The sequence below is a fragment of the Narcine bancroftii genome, chromosome 5 (assembly GCF_036971445.1).
Source record: "Narcine bancroftii isolate sNarBan1 chromosome 5, sNarBan1.hap1, whole genome shotgun sequence".
Lineage (NCBI taxonomy): Eukaryota > Metazoa > Chordata > Chondrichthyes > Torpediniformes > Narcinidae > Narcine > Narcine bancroftii.
Genome location: NC_091473.1, coordinates 204,375,849 through 204,394,520, shown reverse-complemented (window position 1 = coordinate 204,394,520; position 18,672 = coordinate 204,375,849). Strand labels below are relative to the sequence as shown.

Sequence of the window (18,672 nt, the reverse complement as noted above, 5' to 3'; positions counted from 1 at the left end):
AAAACAAGGAGGACAGTTTGACAGGTGGATACAGGTGGTGGATGGGAGGGAAGAAATGGCAAAAACAAGTAAAAATTACATACACCAGAGATCAAGGGTTTTAGGTGATGGTGGGGTGGGGGGGGGGGGGGGGGGGGTGGTTTACAGGGACATGTGAGATTCCAAATTGGAGAAAAGCCAATTTTGAGGAAATGAGAAAGGATCTAGAAAGCATGGATTGGGATAACTTGTTTTTTTTGGCAAGGATACACTCATTAAGTGGAGGCCTTCAAATGTGAAATTTTGTGAGTCCAGAGTTTGCATATTCCTGTCAGGATTAAAGGCAAGGTTAGCAGGCATAAGGGATATTGGGGATCTGGTTAAGAAGAAGAGAGAGATATAGCAGGTTTAGGTTACAAGGAGGCATACATAAAATACAAGAGAAAACTTAAGGAATTCAGGAGGGCTTAAAGAAGACACGAGGTTGCTTTGCAGACCCTTCTACCTGCCCAGGGAATTCTTGGCCACGCTGATTGCCTCCATTTATCTGCCTTTGGCTATTGAGGCTGAAGCCATGAAGGAGCCTTACAGTGTCATCTGCGAAGCCCAGATGTCCCACCCTGACGGTGCCATAATTGCTGCAACCACACCAGCCTGAATACAGTCTTACCACAGCTTCAAATGCCACCAGAGGAGAGAACACCCTGGAATGGGTGTACACCAACATCCCTGGTGCGTACAAGGCTGCACCCCACCCCCACTTTGGATACTCAGATAACAAATCCGTTCTGTTGTCCCCGACATACAGACTGCTGTCAAAACAAACTTGTACCTCTCATTTTGTTCGTTTTAGATTGGTCACAGTGTTTGAGCTACTGAAAGAAAATAGACACACACACCGAGAGCAGTTCAGTTTATACAAATGTTTATTACAAATTCAAAAGCTGATTTCAAACTACAATATGCTAGCCCTTCCCAACTATACTTATCAACACCTGGACTGGTCCCAACTGCCGAAGCGAGGCAACGACTGCACACTTGTAGTAAGTTGTCGGGGCGCCGGTAGCAGCTTCTCCACCTCCCTTAGCTGGACTCCAGAAGTTCTTGCTGAGAGATTTTGCCACCTCTCAGAGAGTCTCAAACTTCAGCAGTGGGACCATGCCTTATATTACCCAAAAGTTGTTTAATTCATAGCTTACCTCTTTAAACAAATGATTTAATTATCTTCAAGGTCTCCTGACAGTCTGCGACCAACAAAAGAAAACTGCATCTCTGGGCCTCATGGTGGAATTTTGATGTGTCTACTAATTCATATCCTGGGCCTCATGGTGTAAATTAGATAATTAGATTATGTCTGCTGATTCTAAAAAAACAAGCAGGTTCTCAGCCTTGCAGAAGCAAAGGCTGCAAAAGTAAAAAACACGGTTTAAATCTTCCATTACAGCCATTTCACAGGGAGATCGGTTCATGGCTGGTGGGGGGATACGCGGGGAAGGGGGAAGCACAGCAGCATTACAGAACTGTTTTGAAACTATGGACTTAAGCTGTTTCAGGGAGGTGGCCACCTACAATGGTCATGCAAACATTGAGGAGTACCGGAGCTTGGTGACTTTCCCAATGAGAAATCAAGATGCTGGCACCACTGGAGCTGCTGTAACGGCAGCACTACCACAGGTGTGGACCTGCAGAGAGCAGGGAGCAGAGACATAGTGCTCACGCATGGTCCAACGACCCAGTCCAACTGCCGTCAGCCTGAATATAAAACTGACAGTAGTTTTAATTAAAATTTCTACAACTGTGAGGTCTGCTTCCAAGATGGTGCTTATGATCGGCAGCAGCCACAAGGGGCTGCAGGCTCCGGGGAAGTGGAGGACTGGTGCAGGCACAAGAAACTAGGGAAACCAACCCCCATTTGAGGAGAAGCATTGGAAATGACCCACAGGACAGTAACAACAGTGGTGGACCAGCGAGGGGTTCTGCGATTGAAGAAACACAGAGGCGGTGGGCTGTTGGAGACTCGGGGTGAGGAACCCATGCGGGCTGTGGACAGCTGGAGACTGGGTCAAGACTGGCTGAAGGGTACGACGTATTGGATCTGGATGAGAGAGGATACCGAGGGTGCTGAAGGGTCCTGATCGTGTCGGAGGTTCAGATCTGGAGCTCAGGCTGCCAATGGTTTGGACTGGACTCTGTGCGGCTGTGGGGGCTTCAGAATCGCTGGAGGTGAATCCACGGATACTTGGTGATGCTGAGGGGACTCTCTTTTGCTTCTCTGACAGTAATAAGTGCTTCAGGGAATTTCTGTCGATGGCGAATCTGTCTGCCTATAGCAGACAAAAGCAAATTTCATGTAATATTAGACTTTTTATTACATGACCATAAATTAATCTTGAATTTACATCAGCAAATGCATTGAGGATGCCACTGAAATCAAATGCTTTGCAACCAGGGCTGACCAGAAACCATAATTGGATGCAGAGGTCCAGGCACTTCTCAGAGCTTGAGATATTGCCTTCAAGGCAGGAGACAAGATGGCACTAAGATCAGCCAAGGCTAAACTCTCCCATGCAATCCAGAAGGTAAAGCGGGGGTACACACAGATCCATAAACAACTGTGCGACACCAGTGACACGGGTTTCAAGAGAGCCACCATTATCCTGGTACCAAAGAGGGCAACAGTTGTTTGAAGAGGGGGCACAAAATTGTTGAGGACCCCTACCATAGCATCTTTCAGCTGCTCCCGTTGGGGAAGAGATACAGAGGAATCAGGGCCAGAACCAGCAGGCTGAGAAACATTTTCATCCCATGGGCAGTGAGAATACTGAATGAACTGTTCATACTAACCCACGGAGACCTATTTATTAAACTATTTATTTATATGTGTACTGCATATGTATCATTTGTATGTTTGCATGTTTTTACACCGTGGACTGGAGAACGCTGTTTCGTCAGCTGTATTTGTACAATCAGATGATAATAATTGAACTTGAAAATCCTAAGGGTTTCTACAGGTGTATTAAGAGCAAAAAAAAGGAAGGGTCCTCCTGAAGATCAGTGTAGTCGGCTATGTATGGAGCCAGAAGAGATGGGGAGATCTTAAATGTTTTTTTTTGCATCTGTATGTACTCAGGAAACTGGCACAGAGTCCAGGGAAGTAAGGCAAACAAGCAGTGAGGACACGAAATTTATACAGATTAAAGAGGAGAATAAATCCCCTGGGCCTGACAAGTTATTTCCTCGACCAGTGTAGAAATTCCAGGGGCCCTGACAGATATATTTGAAATGGATTTACCAGGGACTGACCTGCCCTTCTGTTAGGGAGCTATCTTTCTCAGACCTCTGTCCTCTGCCCCATCCCTTCCTTCTCATGTTTTCCCTCCCATTTGTATGCATCTATCACCTGCTAGTCTATATTCTTTCCCCACCTCCCTCCACCTTTATATTTGGATGTCTGTCTGGTATTTGGGATTCCTAATGAAGGGCTCAGGCCTGAAACATCACCTCTCTTTTACTTCCTATGGATGCTGCATCACTCACTGAGTGCCTCTAGCACTTTACTGTACTGCCACTTTACCAAGACGCTGCCTGGATTAGAGCGGCTTAGCTCTGGAGAGTTCGGACAAATGGGTTGTACACTCTGTGAAGCATTGAAGGCTGAGGAAAGATCTGCTTGAGGTTTATAAAATTGTAAGAAATGTCGATAGGGCAGAAAGAAACTTTTACCCCAGGGTAAAAATGTCACCAACTAGACTTGAGGAAGTGTACTTAACGATTACGATGATGGTTTTCAAACACCCAAATTTTCATTTGCTGCAGCTAAACAGGTACTTTTATTTTAAAAAGTCAGTATTACACATTAAGTTACCCCAGTATGGAAAGAGATAATGAATATAAAAGTTAGGTAATAAATATTCATGGTTACAGTAAGTGCAAGAAGATGGAGAAGTGACAGCAGTAGTGCAATAATAACAAGTACACAACTAAATTAAACAAAACAGGTGCCTAGTGCCTTGAAAGTGGCATCACAGGTGGACAAGGTTGTCAAAAAGGCTTTCGGCACATTGACTTTCATCATTTCGAGTAGTGAGCATGGACGTTGAGAGGTCAACTTGGGAAGTTGCATAAGATGTTGGTGAGACCTTATTAAGAGTACTATGATCTGTTTTGGACACCATGCTATAAGAAAGATGCTGTCGAGCTGGAGAGGGCACGGAGAAGATTGATGAGGATGTTACCAGGACTTGGAGGCCTGAGCTGCAGGGAGAGGTTGAACAGGCTGGGGCTTTATTCCTCGGAGCTCAGGAGGATGAGGAGTGATCTCACAGAGGAGTACAAAATAATGAGGAATAGATCGGGTGAAAGCAGAGTCTTTTGTTCAGAGTAGGGGAATTGGTAACCAGGCTGCCAGAGGAGGTGCTTGAGGCAGATACTATCACAATGTTGAAGAACAAATAGAACAAAATACCTGGATAGGACAGGTTTAGAGAGATATGGTGCCAAACACAGGCAGGTGGGACGAGTGTGGGTGAGCCATTTTGGTTGGCGTGGGCAAGTTGGGCCAAGGGGCCTGTTTCTACGTTGTGTGAGTCCATGATGCTAAACGTGTAGGGAGCAATGTTACAAGAAGTTGAGTTGGCAACAGGGGAAAGAAAAGTTAAAAGTGCAAGGGTCCATCTTTTATGAACTTTTATCTTTGCTACATAAAGTACACTGTTTAACCAGCTGAGTTTCTCCAGCATTGTGTTTTTACTCTTACTTCTACCAGTGTGAGGTCTGTTTAAGGAAAGAAACTATCCTTGTATCTGGAGGTTCGTGTTTTTGAGCTTGTGTATCTTCTGGCTGACGGGAGGGGACAATGTGATTGGGGCTGGGGCCGGGTCCTTAAATAGGCCAGCAGCTTCCTGAAGACAGAAGGAGGCATTGGACTGAGTCAAGGAAGGGAAAGGGGGTTTGTGTGATGGTCTGACTTAGAGTCAGTTATTATATGAGGCAGGAAGAGGGTTCGAAGACCTCAGAGTGGTGTGTGAGACAGGAAGAAGATCCCAAGACAATGGAGTGGTGGTAAGAGTGAAGAGTGAGAGCATGTGAGTGTGAGAGAGAGAGAGAGAGAGACTGGTATGTGTTGGGACTTTGATGCTGTGTGTGTTTATGCTGGTGCGTATGTGTTTAGGCACATGTGGGTGGATGAGTGTGTTGGTATATGTGTGCTGATGTGTTTGTGTGGGCATGTGTATGTTTGGGACCGGGTGTGTGTGTGTTGGGGACTGGTTTTGTGCATGTATGTTGGGGACTTCTGCATTGTGTGTTGGGGACTGGTTTGTGTGCATGTGCTGTGAACCAATGGCAAGAAAGCTGTGCCACTGACTGCAAACAAACATCACCCTCTCCCTCCTGCAGAATGTGGCAGCCAGCTCAGGCACCGGAGCCAATGACTTGGAGATGCTGACCTCGGTCCTGAAGATGCTTCCTGGCCTCCGCTATATCTGCTTGGACGTGGCTAATGGATACTCCGAACACTTTGTGGAGGTCGTGAAGGACGTGAGGACGAAATTCCCAGACCACACTATCATGGTGAGTGCCTCTTGGCCTCGGCAATGGGCCACGCCATTCAGGAACAGCCTTTTATCCCATCACCTCTGTGCCGACCATTAACTACCCATCAGAGTCATGCCAATAGGGTTAATGCTCTGTACTGGGTGTCAGATGTGGGAACAATGGGTGACCTCCACCCTCCAAAATGGCCACATCTGCACCAGATGTACCGAGGTGCAGTTACTAAGGGAGCGAATTAGGGATATGGAGTTGCAGATTGATGACCTACAGCTTGTAAGGGAGAGTGAGGAGTTAATCGACTCAAATTTCAGGGCGATAAATACTCCAGAACCCGTGTCAGGTAAGTGGGAAACCGTCAGGGGGGGGAAAGAAAAAAATGAGAAAAACGGAGAGCACACCAGTGACTATCCCATTCAGCAACAATTATGTTGTGTTGGATTCTGTTGGGGGCGATGACCGGACAGAAGATAGCCACGGGCACCAGGTCAATGGCAATGAGTCTGGCAGAGTGGTGCAAAGGAAAAGGAGAAATGCAGTAGTTATTGGGGACTCCATTGTCAGGGGTACGGACAGGAGGTTCTGTGAGCCAGATAAGTATACCCGCATGGTGTGCTACCTCCCTGGTGCAAGGGTACGAAATATCACAAATCGGGTCCAAAATATGCTGAGAGGAGAGGGAGAGCAGCCTGATGTCTTGGTACATATGGGTACAAACGACATTGACAAGAAAAGGGAGGAGGTAATGAAAAGGGATTATAGTGAGCTGGGACGAAAGCTGAAAGACAGGAATGCTAGGGTGGTGATCTCGGGATTACTACCTGTTCCAAATGCAAGTGATGAAAAGAATATAAGGATAAGGAAAATGAACATGTGGCTGAGGTGCTGGTGTTCAAGGCAATGATTTGGCTTCTTGGATCATTCTTGGATCAAAGACTTATCAGTAAGTCTTTACAAAAGGGACGAGTTGCACCTAAATCCAAAAGGTGTCAACATTTTGGCAAGTATGTTAGGTACAGCAGTGGGGTAAGGTTTAAACTAATTTGGCAGGGGTATGGGAACCAGAGTGATAGGGAAAAGGGTAGGGAAGATAAAGTAATGGCCAGGAAAAGTAAAATAGGAAAAGTAATGTTGGGAGGAGAAAGTAAAAAATCAGATGGTGCAGTGAGTTTTTGGGTCAATGATAGTCTTAAGAAAATTACAAAGAAAAATAGTGGGCAGAAAAATCAAAAAAGGTTACATAAGTCACTAGATATTAAAAGGACAAAGAGCATAAGGGCACTTTATCTGAATGTCCGCAGTATTAAAAATAAGGTTAGTGAACTTGAGGCGCAAATCGGTACCCATGCCTATGATTTGGTAGCCATCATGGAAACATGGCTACAAGGTGACCCTAAATGGGAATTAAACTTTCAAGGGTATCAGGTGGTGCAAAGAGATAGACAGGATGATAAGGGAGATGGAGTTGCACTCTTAATCAAAGATGAGCTCCAGGCAGTAGTGAGGGATGATACAAGATCTAAAGAGCATAATGTTGAGTCCATTTGGGTAGAGATAAAGAATAACAAAAGGAAAAAATTATTGGTGGGTGTTATCTATCGCCCACCATATAACAATAGTTTAGTGGCACAGGAAATAAATAGAGATAAGTGAGGCATGTAATAATGATACGGCAGTAGTCATGGGGGACTTTAACTTCCACATAGATTGGGAAAATCAAGTTGGTCGTGGGAGTCTGGAAGAGGACTTCATAGAATGCATCCGCGATAGCTTTCTTGAGCAGCACGTTAAGGAACCCACAAGAGAAAATGCTCTCCTGGATTTAGTGTTGTGCAATGAGATAGGTAGAGTAAATGATGTAATAGTCAGAGACCATCTGGGAAATAGCGATCATAGTATGATTGAATTTCTCATTCAGATGGAAGGGGAAATAGTTAGATCTAAAACTAATATATTATGCTTAAACAGGGGTGACTACCATAGGATGAGGGAGGAATTGGGCAGAGTGGACTGGGAGCACAGGCTAATTGATGAAACAGTTGAGGAACAGTGGAAGATTTTCAAAGAAATATTTTGTAATGCTCAACAAAAATATATTCCGGTCAGGAAAAAGGGCAGCAAGAGAGGGAAAAATCAACCGTGGTTAACAAAGGAAATAAAGGAGAGTATCAAATTGAAGGCGCAGGTGTACAAAGCTGCAAAGAGCAGTGGGAAACTTTAAGAGACAACAAGGGGTTACAAAGCGGGTAATAAGAAATGGGAAAAAGGATTGTGAAAGTAAATTGGCACAAAATATAAAAAAAGAAATAAAAAAATTTTATAAATATATAAAACGGAAGAGGGTGGCCAGAGTTAACATAGGACCCTTGGAGGATGAGAAAGGAAAACTGGTAGCAAAAAATGAGGAAATGGCCGAGGCATTAAACAAATATTTTGTGTCAGTCTTCACGGTGGAACACACGTCCAGCATGCCCAAGTGCGGAGTTAAGGATACGAATGTTGGGGAGGGCCTTGATAAAATAGTTGTTACAAAGGAAGTAGTGATGGAGAAACTAATGGGACTAAAGCCAGACAAATCACCTGGTCCTGATGATATGCATCCAAGAGTTCTGAAGGAAATGGCAGAAATTATAGTTGATGCATTGGTGGTCATATACCAAAATTCCTTGGATTTTGGGCAGGTCCCGGCAGACTGGAAGACAGCAAATGTCACGCCACTTTTTAAGAAGGGATGTAGGCAGAAGACTGGAAATTATCGGCCAATTAGCTTGACATCTGTGGTTGGAAAAATGCTTGAAGCTGTCATTAAAGATGAAATAGTGAAACTTTTGGAACATAAGAGTTCAATCAGGCAGACGCAGCATGGTTTTAGAAAGGGAAGATCTTGTTTGACAAACTTGTTAGGATTCTTTGAGGATATAATGGGTGCGGTGGATAGAGGGGAACAGGTTGATGTTGTATATTTGGATTTCCAGAAAGCGTTTGATAAGGTGCCGCACAAGAGACTTATCAGTAAGTTACAGGAAAGTGGAGTCCGGGGAAGTATATTGGCCTGGATTGAAAATCTCTGACAGGAGGCAGAGAGTCGGGATAAATGGGAGTTTTTCAGGTTGGCAGAGAGTGGTAAGTGGGGTGCCGCAGGGGTCAGTGTTAGGCCCACAACTGTTCATCATTTACATTGATGACTTGGAGGAGGGGACAAAATGTGGTGTAGCCAAGTTTGCGGATGACACCAAATTGAGTGGAAGAGCAAATTGTAATGAGGATGTGGAGAGACTGCAGAGGGATATAGTTAAGCTGGATGAATGGGCAAAGGTCTGGCAGATGGAGTACAATGTTAGTAAGTGTGAGGTTATCCACTTTGGCAAGCAAAATAAAAGAGCTGAATATTATTTAAAGGGTGAAAAACTACAGCATGCTGTTGTGCAGAGGGACTTGGGAGTGCTTGTGCATGAATCGCAAAAAGTTAGGTTGCAGGTGCAGCAGGTTATTAAGAAGGCAAATGGAATGTTGGCCTTCATCGCTAGAGGAATTGAATTCAGGAGTAGGGAGGTAATGTTGCAACTGTATAAGGTACTGGTGAGACCGCACCTGGAGTACTGTGTCCAGTTCTGGTCTCCATATTTGAGGAAGGATATACTGGCTTTGGAGATGGTCCAGAGGAGGTTTACTAGGTTGATCCCTGGGATGAAGGAGTTGACTTATGATGAAAGATTGTATTCGCTCGAGTTCAGAAGAATGAGAGGAGATCTTATAGAAATATATAGGATTATGAAGGGTATGGTAACGAGAGGACACAGTCTCAAGATTCGGGGGAGTAGATTTAGGACAGAGATGAGGAAAAATAGTTTTTCCCAGAGAGTAGTGAATGTTTGGAATTCTCTATCCAGGGGAAGTGGTTGAGGCTGCCTCATTAAACATATTTAAAATTCGGTTAGATAAATTTTTATATGATAGAGGAATTAGGGGATATGGGGAGAAGACAGGTAGGTGGAGTTAGGTCATAAATTAGATCAGCTATGATCGTATTGAATGGCGGAGCAGGCTTGATGAGCCATTTATGGCCTACTCCTGTTCCTACTTCCTATGTTCCTATCTAGTTCTTGGTCCTTTGCCCTCCACACCTCACAGATTCAAGTGCTCACCTAATGCTCCATAAACAGGCACAGAACCTGTGCAGCATGGAAACAGGCCCTTCAGCCAACATGCCCATGCCAGCCAGGTTTTCCAGCTAAGATTGCCCCTGCATTCAGCCCATATCCCTCTAAATCTTTCCTTGCTACATCCCATTTCCAAATGTCTTTCAATGCAATCACCCCTTCCCTCTACACCTTCCTCTAGCAGCTCAAACATGCACCCACTACCCTCTTTGTGAGGAAGATAACCCCCCCTTTACCTTAAACCCAAGCCCCTTCTAGTTTTAGACTTCAATGACTGACCACGGACAAATTCCGTCACCTACAATGCATTCCCACCACCAGACTTCCCCTCACTGTGATGTCTGGTTGCTGATGTACAGTCAAATGTTATTGAAGTTAAGCAAGAGTTCAGAACAGAGCAAAGGGGCAGCGTTATTTTACTGGTGTGAGTCTTGCACAAGAGCCTAACAAAGCAGGGGGAACCATCCTCGAACTGGGCTAGTGGGTGATCTCTCACTCACGAATCTCCTCTCTGACGTGCAGTGAAGGGGTGGTGAAGAGAGTAGACCTGGGGTGTTTTGTGGAAGGGGTGGGGGATCCTTTAATATGTCGGCTGTTTCTCAAGTAAGGGAAAGGTATCGATGGAGGGGAGGTCTGACATTCCCTGCCACCTACACAACTCTCCATGGTTTCTTGTGGTCTTGGGAGGGTCAGGCAGTGAGCCCCTGCCTCCCCCAGATGGTGTCCTCTGGATGGTGCACCCACAGAGGTTGTTGAGTGACAGGGGTGGTCGTGCCTGATCTCACCAAGTAGTGAAGGCTCCAATCGCTGATCATCTGTGTGGGTGATGTTGCCAGCAGCGGCTAGGGGGTGGGAGGTCAAACTGCTCCATAGACACTCTTCCCAGCTCATCCCTAACCTTTCCCTTGGATTTCATGTCAACCCAGGCGGGGAATGTGGTGACCGGCGAGATGGTGGAGGAGCTTATCCTGGCCGGCGCTGACATCATCAAAGTGGGCATTGGACCAGGTACTCACTGGAAAGGTGCGCGCGCGCACACACACACAACCCACCCCATACCACCAACATACATACACAACCACCCACCCATACCACTAACACACACATACCACCAACACACACATACCAACACACACATACACCACCCACACAAACAACCAACCACACACACAACCACCCACACACACCACCCACACATACCACCCACACACACACCACCCACACATACATACCACCCACACACACATCACCACTCACACACACACCACCACCCACACACACCACCACCCACACACACATACCACCCACACACACACCACCCACACATACATACCACCCACACACACATACCACCCACACACACATACCACCCACACACACACCACCACCCACATGCACACCACCAACACACACAAAACCACCGACACATTCACACACACCACCCACACACACACCACTGACACACACACACCACCACTGACACATGCACACACCACCACTGACACATGCATACACACCACCACCCACACACACACCACCAACTCACAAAACCACTGACACGCACACACACCACCACTGACACATGCACACACACCACCCACACATGCACACACCACCGATACACACACATACCACTACTGACACACGCACACACACCACCCACACATGCACACACCACCGATATACACACATACCACCACCAACACACAAACACATACATCACCACCACCCACACACACCAACACCTACAGTTTCAACATGACATAGAAATCAACAGCACAATACAGGCCCTTCAGCCCACAATGTCATGCCAACCAAATAACCTACTCTTAACAACTGATGAAAATTCCCCTACTGCACGACCTTCCATTTTCCTCAGTTCCATGTACCTATCAGAGGTTAGGTGCAACAAAAATTGAAGGTCATGGGTTAGGGGTCAAAATTTAAAGAGAACATTAGTGGGAGCTTCACGCAGAGAGTGGAACAAGCTGCCTGCTGAACGCAGGCTCAATTATGACATTTAAGAAAAATTTGGACAGGTACATGGATGCAAGGAGTATGGAGGGATGTGGTCTGGGTGCAGGATATTGTGACTAGACAGAAAAATAGTTCAGCCAAATGGCCTGTTTCTATGCTGCAGTATTCTACAGTTCTATCTAATAGTTTCTTAAAGATCCTGTTGTACCTGCCTCCACCACTGTTGCCAGCAGTGCATTCCATACACCCACCACCCTGTGTGAAAAACTTAACTTACATCCCCCCATACTTACTCACAAATACCTTACTCGTGTTAGCCATTTCAGCCCAAGGGATAAAGCTTCTGGCCATCCACATGATCAATGCTTCTCATCATCTTGTACACTTATCAGGCCATCCCCTCATCCTCCATCACTCCAAGGAAAATTTAATTTTAATTTTGTAGTGGCTCACCCGCATAACAAGAGAACTGGCGCCAGCAGCCGCGGGTAAGTCCACAGCCAGCGGCATCCAGGGAGACGCTCAGTGTGAGAAAGCCATGGCCCGGAAGTTGACGTCACTTCCGCCCCACTGGGGCATTTGGACTCTGGGACTGGGCGGGCCTCTTTAAGCAGTTCAATTTCAAACCAGTTACTCCAGAACTCTGCAAGACTCAGCGTGTTCCTTTCGGTTTAGTGGCTTAGCAACAACGTTGGTGACCACGATGGTCCAACGGCATTTGGACCTGACGCAAACAACTCCAGCAGCATGGACATCACGAACAACTCAACTTCTCAAAACACAGTTTTGTGAAACTGCCGACATTCTGGATCGCTCAGCACCTCGTCTGGTTCCAGCAGGCAGAGGCCCAGTTCCGGCTCAGGAACATTGTTTCAGATGAGACCCAATATTACAACATGGTGGCTACACTCAACCAGGAAATGGGAGGCTGCGTAATGGACTTTCTACAACAGCCTCCAGAGGCTGGCAAGTATGAGACACTCAAGATCCTGTTAGTCAGTATATCCGGCCTCTCACACCGTGAACTGGCTGCACGGTTGTTACGGATGGACAGCCTATGTGACTAGGCACCATCAGTCCTAATGAGTGACATGCTGGCATTAGCAGACAACCATAAGCAGTGCCTACTCTTTGAACAGGTCTTTTTAGAGCAGATGCTGGAGGACATCTACCTCCTACTAGTATATGAGGATTTCTCCAACCCGCAAAAAGTAGCCGCTCACATAGACCAAAGGCCCTACCACACTGCACCCCATCAGCTAAACTTGCAACACCCGCACTGAGCAATGACACCAGTTCCGAATCTTGGTGCTTTTACTATCAAAGATGGGGATCCGGGGTCTGCCGATGCCAACCGCCGTACTTGTTTCAGGGAATCAAAAAGGCAACTGTCGCTAATGTCTACGGCGGCTGGCTATCGCGATAGTCTCTGGTACATCTGGGACAGACACTCTGGGTGCAGATTCCTAGTAGACACAGGAGCCGAAGTCAGAATTAATGGCAGCACCATCCACATTTAGGGCACACGGACTACCCCCTTGCAATTCAGTTCCAGCCGATTTATGTGGACGTTCACACTGGCCACCATGCCACACCCAGTCTGGGGGCATACTTCCTCTATGTGGACCTGATGGGACTGGTCGACTCCCAAACCTTTCCCCTTGGGGAGGCCAAATTGCCAGCTCTGCATCTTGACTCTCATGTGCTCAGTCAACAGGTTCGTCAGGGTGTTATCAGAGCTCCCATCCATTGTCACGCCGCAGTTTTCTACAGCAGTCACCAAACATGGTGTGACACACCATATCCCCACACAGGGACACCCCCTGCATGCCAAGACCTGCAGGCTACTGCCAGACAAGCTCCGACTCACAAGAGTGAAACAAGGTAGAGGAGATGGGGATCGTGCAGCGCTCAAACAGCTCATGGAGGATGGAGGCCATGTGACTACAGGAGGCTGAATGATGCAACCATCTCCGATAGATACCCAATCCCACACATCCAGGACTTCTGCACATGTCATGCATCTTTTCCAAGATAGACCTGGTACATGGATATCACCAGGTCCCAGTCCACCCCGAGGATGTCCCAAACAAGGCCATAATAACCCTATTTGGCTTGTTTGAGTTAATGAGGATGCTGTTCGGCCTTAAAAACATGGCGCAGACCCTCCAGCGCCTCATGGACTTGGTGGGGCATGACTTTCTGTTCAAGATCTGCAAGAATTTGTCGGGATGGTTAACTTCTACCACTGGTTCATTCCCTCAGTGACTTGATTTATGTACCCACTTTTCAGTTTGATGTCCGGCAAAGCCAAAGAAGTTGCCTGGACTGAATAGGCGATGGCAGCGTTCAACCAGGCCAAGGATGCACCAGTCAACGCCACATTCCCGGTCTACCTCCGGATGGCGGCAGTGTACTTGAATAATTAATGGAAGGACAATGGAAGCTACTTGCCTTCTTCAGCCGACACCTGCAGCCCCTGGAAGTCAGTACAGCGCATTTGACAGGGAGCTACTAGCCCTGTACCTGGTTGTTCAGCACCAGGTATTTCCGAGAAGGGAGAGAGTTCACGATCTTCACAGATCAAGCTCCTCACCTTAGCGTTTGTCAAAGTGTCCGATCCTTGGTCAGCCCACCAACAGCACCACCTGTCATATGTGTCTGAATTCACCACCACAATCAAACATGTCTCGAGGAAGAACAAAGTAGTGGTGGACGTGCTGTCAAGAACATCCATTCAGCAGGTGCAAGCCCCGGCCTTGGGAGTGGATTATGCAGCACTAGCAGAACCACAGAAGGACAACAAAATACTGGCACATCAAACTGCGCTCACCGGCCTCCGCCTCGAAGACATACCCATTGGGCCCAGAGGTTACAAACTCCTCTGCGACACCTCCACAGGACAACCACAGCCCATCATACTGGCTGCCTGGAGTCGCCGAGTGTTTGATGCCTTACATGAGTTGGCCCACCCTTCCATCTGGGCGACCACCCAGTTAATTGCTCAGCGATTCATGTGGCATGGCCTAGCAAACAGGTTGGGCACTGGGCTAGGACATGTGAACACTGCCAAATCTCCAAGGTCTAGACACAGGTTAAGGCAACCCTTCCAGTCAACGCACAGGAGGTTTGAGCATGTGCACATGGACATCGTTGGCCCACTACGTTTCAAGTGGGGCAAAGTACCTATTTACGATGGTGGACAGATTCATGAGATGGCCGGAAGCTACATCAAACAACTGCGTACCACCCTCAATCAAAAAGCCTGGAGGAGTGTATCCACAGGCATCTAAAATCGGCCCTGATCGCATGACTCTGAGGACCCAGCTGGGTAGACAAGCTCCCCTGGATGCTGCTGGGCATCCACACAGCAACTAAAAAAGACCTAGCAGCATCAGCTGCCAAGTTGGTTTATGGTTCACCACTCACCCTGCCCAGCGAGTTCATGCCCGCTCCCCATGCCCAAGGAGACACACCGATAGAGGTGCTGACCAAGCTCCAGCAGAGACTAGGGACATTGGCTCCAGTTCCACGATCCCACCATGAATCAGCACCCTCCTTTGTACCCGATGACCAGCGACAGAGTGAGTACATGTTCATCCACAGTCGAGCACACAGACTGCTCCTACAACAGCCGTACAAAGGATCCTTCAGGGTAGTGCCACAGAAAGGGGCAGCCTGTTTTGGGCATTGGGGGCTGTGAGGAGACATTTACCATCGACTGTCTAAAACCAGTAATGACCAGTCATTACACCACCTGATAGGAGACAAGGCTGACCACGCGAAATGGACAATATACAGGTTACGGTTCCTGCGCCTCCCATTGCCAGTTCTAGGGGGTTGGGGTCATTCACATGACAAGTGAACTGGTGCCAGCAGCTGCAAGTAAGTCTGCAGCCAGCAGCATCCAGAGAGATGCTCAGCACGGGGCAAAGCTGCAGCCTGGAAGTTAACATCACTTCCACCCTGCTGGGGCGCTAAGGACTTTGGGACCAGCGGGCCTCTTTAAGCGCACGATTTAAAACCAGTAAAGCAGTTACACCAGAACTCTGCAAAACTCGATGTGTTCCTTTTGGTTTAGTGGCTTAGCAGCCACAATTTAGACATACAGCACGGTAACAAACCCTTTTGACCCATGAGCCCATGCTGCCCAATCACATCCAATTGACCTACACGCCCAGTATGTTTTGAGGGGTGGGAGGAAACCAAAGTCCCTGGAAAAACCTATGCAGACACGGGGAAAACATACAAACTCATTACAGACAGCGCAGGATTTGAAGCCCTGTCCCAATTGCTGACAATGTAAAAGCATTGCACCAACTGCTGCACTAACTGTGCTGCCTCAAGACCAAGTTCACTCAACACATTTGCATGAGGCATGCTCTCCAAAACAGGCAACATCCTTGTACCTTCTCCGTTGAATCCACATCCTTCCTGTAGTGTCATGATGAGAACTGTACACAATATTCCATGGGGTCTAATTGCCGTCCTGTATAGCTGCAACATTACCTCATATTCCTTTCTCTCAATTTCTCCATCTCCATCGCATCTGCTCCCAGGAGGAGGTCTTCCATTCCAAAACATCCAAGATGGCCTTCTTCAAAAAAAAACTTGGCTCCCCACTACTGCCATCAACTCAGCCCTTACCCGCATTGCCTCTATTTCCCACTCATCTGCCCTGGCTCTGTCCGTCCCGAGAAGTAACAAGGACAGGATTCCTTCTCACCAGCCTCCACATCCAACATATCATCCTCCACAACTTGCACCACCTCACTCCCAGACACTTCTCCACAGGGACCGCTCCTTCTGTGGCTCCCTCATCCATTCATCCCCTCTCTCTAATCGGCCCCTAAGTACCCACCCCTGTGACCACGAGAAATGGCACACTTTCACCCACACCTCCTTCCCTCACCATCATTCAGGGCCTCAAGCAGTCCTTCCAAGTGAAGCAGCACTTGTGAATCTGCAGGGATCATTTACTGCAGTAGTTTTCAAACTGCCCCTCTAAACTCACATTCCACCTTCATAATCCCTCTGCCATCGGGGCTCTGTGATTAGTAGGGGATTGCTTAAGGGGGGATGTGAGTGGGAAGGGAAGGGAAGGTTGAGAACCACTGCTCTGTTACTGAAATATTTTGCTTGAGAAAAATTGTCATTGGCCCATTTCCTTTGGAGTTATAAAACCGTGCACTAACGAATCACTTAGGTACAATTAAAACAGTGGGGATTTTTGAGGAAGGGGAGACTATAAGGATCTTGGTCATTTTGGCTCACATTTTTGGCGGTCAGGGGCCAGAGAGGGTTGAAGGGCCTCCTCCACACGGTAACCATGTCTGCCTCCCCTTCCCACAGGCTCGGTCTGCACCACCCGCAAGAAGACAGGCGTGGGCTACCCGCAGCTGAGTGCAGTGATTGAGTGCGCGGATGCTGCCCATGGCCTCAACGGTCACATCATCTCGGTGAGCACAGTGGCGGGGTGGGGGGGGGGGCAGTGGGGAACGTATACAATCTGCTCCCTCCCTCATTCGACGCACGCACCCCATGGGCTCGGCTCCCGCTCAGTGACCCCCCCCATCCCCATACCCTATCCACTCGTGTGGCCACATTCAACGAGCAATGGAGCCAGACCCCCAGATCCCTCTGCCTGTAACTCGGCATATTCCCCATTACATTCACATTGAGCCGCCATTCCGGAGAGCACTACAGCACAAAGCAGGCCATTCGGCCCATCTAGTCAATGCCAAGCTATTCTGCCACGTCCCATTGACCTGCATCCAGACCATCACCCTCCGTTCCTTTCCCATCATGTACCCATTCAAATTTTTCCATGTGGTTTGGCTCAGTAGGATACTCAGAAAGGTTAGGTCGCCTGGCATCCAAGGCGAGATTACAGAATGGTTAGAAAATTGGCTTCATGGAAGAAAGCAGAGGTGATGGTGGAAGGTTGTTTCTCAGGCTGGAGGCCTGTGGCCAGTGGTGTGCTGAACGTCATTGATATCAATAATTGAGATTAAAACGTACAAGGCATGATTAGCAAGTGTGCAGATTACACTAAAGAATCTGGTATTGTCGACAGTTGCTAAAGATTGCAGCAGGATCATGATTGGTGGGGCAGCTGGGCAGATAACAGTTGATGGAATTGAATTCAGAGAATGTGAGGTGTTGCATTTTGGGACATCTAATGTGGGTAAGACCTGTTTTCCTTCATTGAATGGAAGGAATCTAGGGAGTTGTGGAGAAGAGGGAGTACAGGCACATAATATCTTGAAAGTGGTGCCACAGGGGTTAAAAAGGCTTTTGGTATAGTGGCTTCATCAGTCAGAGTGGGAGGTCATGTTGCAGTTGTATAAGATGGTGGGGCCCCATTTGGAGAATTGTGTTCACTTTTGGTCGCCGTGCTGCAGAAAAGATGTCAGCAAGCTGGAGCGAGTGCACAGAAAATTGACAAGGATGTTGCCAGGACCAGGAGGGCCTGAGGTATAGGGAGGGGCTGCTTTAGAATGCAGAACGAGAGGTGATCTCACAGAGGTGTACAAAATCATGGGAGGAATCGGGAGGGTGAATGCAGAGTCTTTTGCCCAGAGTAGGAGAATTGGTGACCAGAGAACAGGGGTTCAAGTGAGGGAGGGAGAGACTGAACAGGATCCTGAGGGGTGTTTTTTACAGAGGGTGGTGGGTGTGTGCAACAGGCTGACGGAGATACTTTTGCAACATTTATGGGGAAATTGGATAGAGAGGGATGTGGGCCAAACGCAGGCAGATGGGAAGAGTGCAGGTGGGACATTTTGGTCAGCATGGGCAAGTTGGACTGAAGGGCCTGTTTCCATGCTCTATAACTATTTGAAAATGAATCCGATCCACATACCCGTCGAAATCTCTTTGAACCATTGTGATTTCCCCCATCCCCTACACCCCTTCCTCTCTGACCCTGGGAGTTAAAAGACAGCCCACCTGATCCTCCCCCACCCCAATTTCATAAACCTTGTATAATGTTCTCCCTGCAGCC

At 47.6% G+C, this 18,672-nt stretch overlaps 1 protein-coding gene across 4 annotated transcripts in view; it reads left to right on the top strand.

The window, feature by feature from the left end:
* Positions 1-18,672, top strand: part of LOC138764620 (GMP reductase 2-like) — a 70,017-nt gene that overhangs the window by 29,398 nt on the left and 21,947 nt on the right. For all 4 annotated transcript variants that reach the window (XR_011358230.1, XM_069940769.1, XM_069940771.1 and 1 more), the window contains exons 4-6: positions 5,377-5,550; positions 10,616-10,697; positions 17,019-17,125. Coding sequence is in view for 3 of the 4 variants with exons in the window: in XM_069940769.1 (XP_069796870.1) it covers positions 5,377-5,550; positions 10,616-10,697; positions 17,019-17,125 (363 nt within the window). In the remaining variant the exon portion in view is untranslated. The remainder of the gene's footprint in view (positions 1-5,376; positions 5,551-10,615; positions 10,698-17,018; positions 17,126-18,672) is intronic.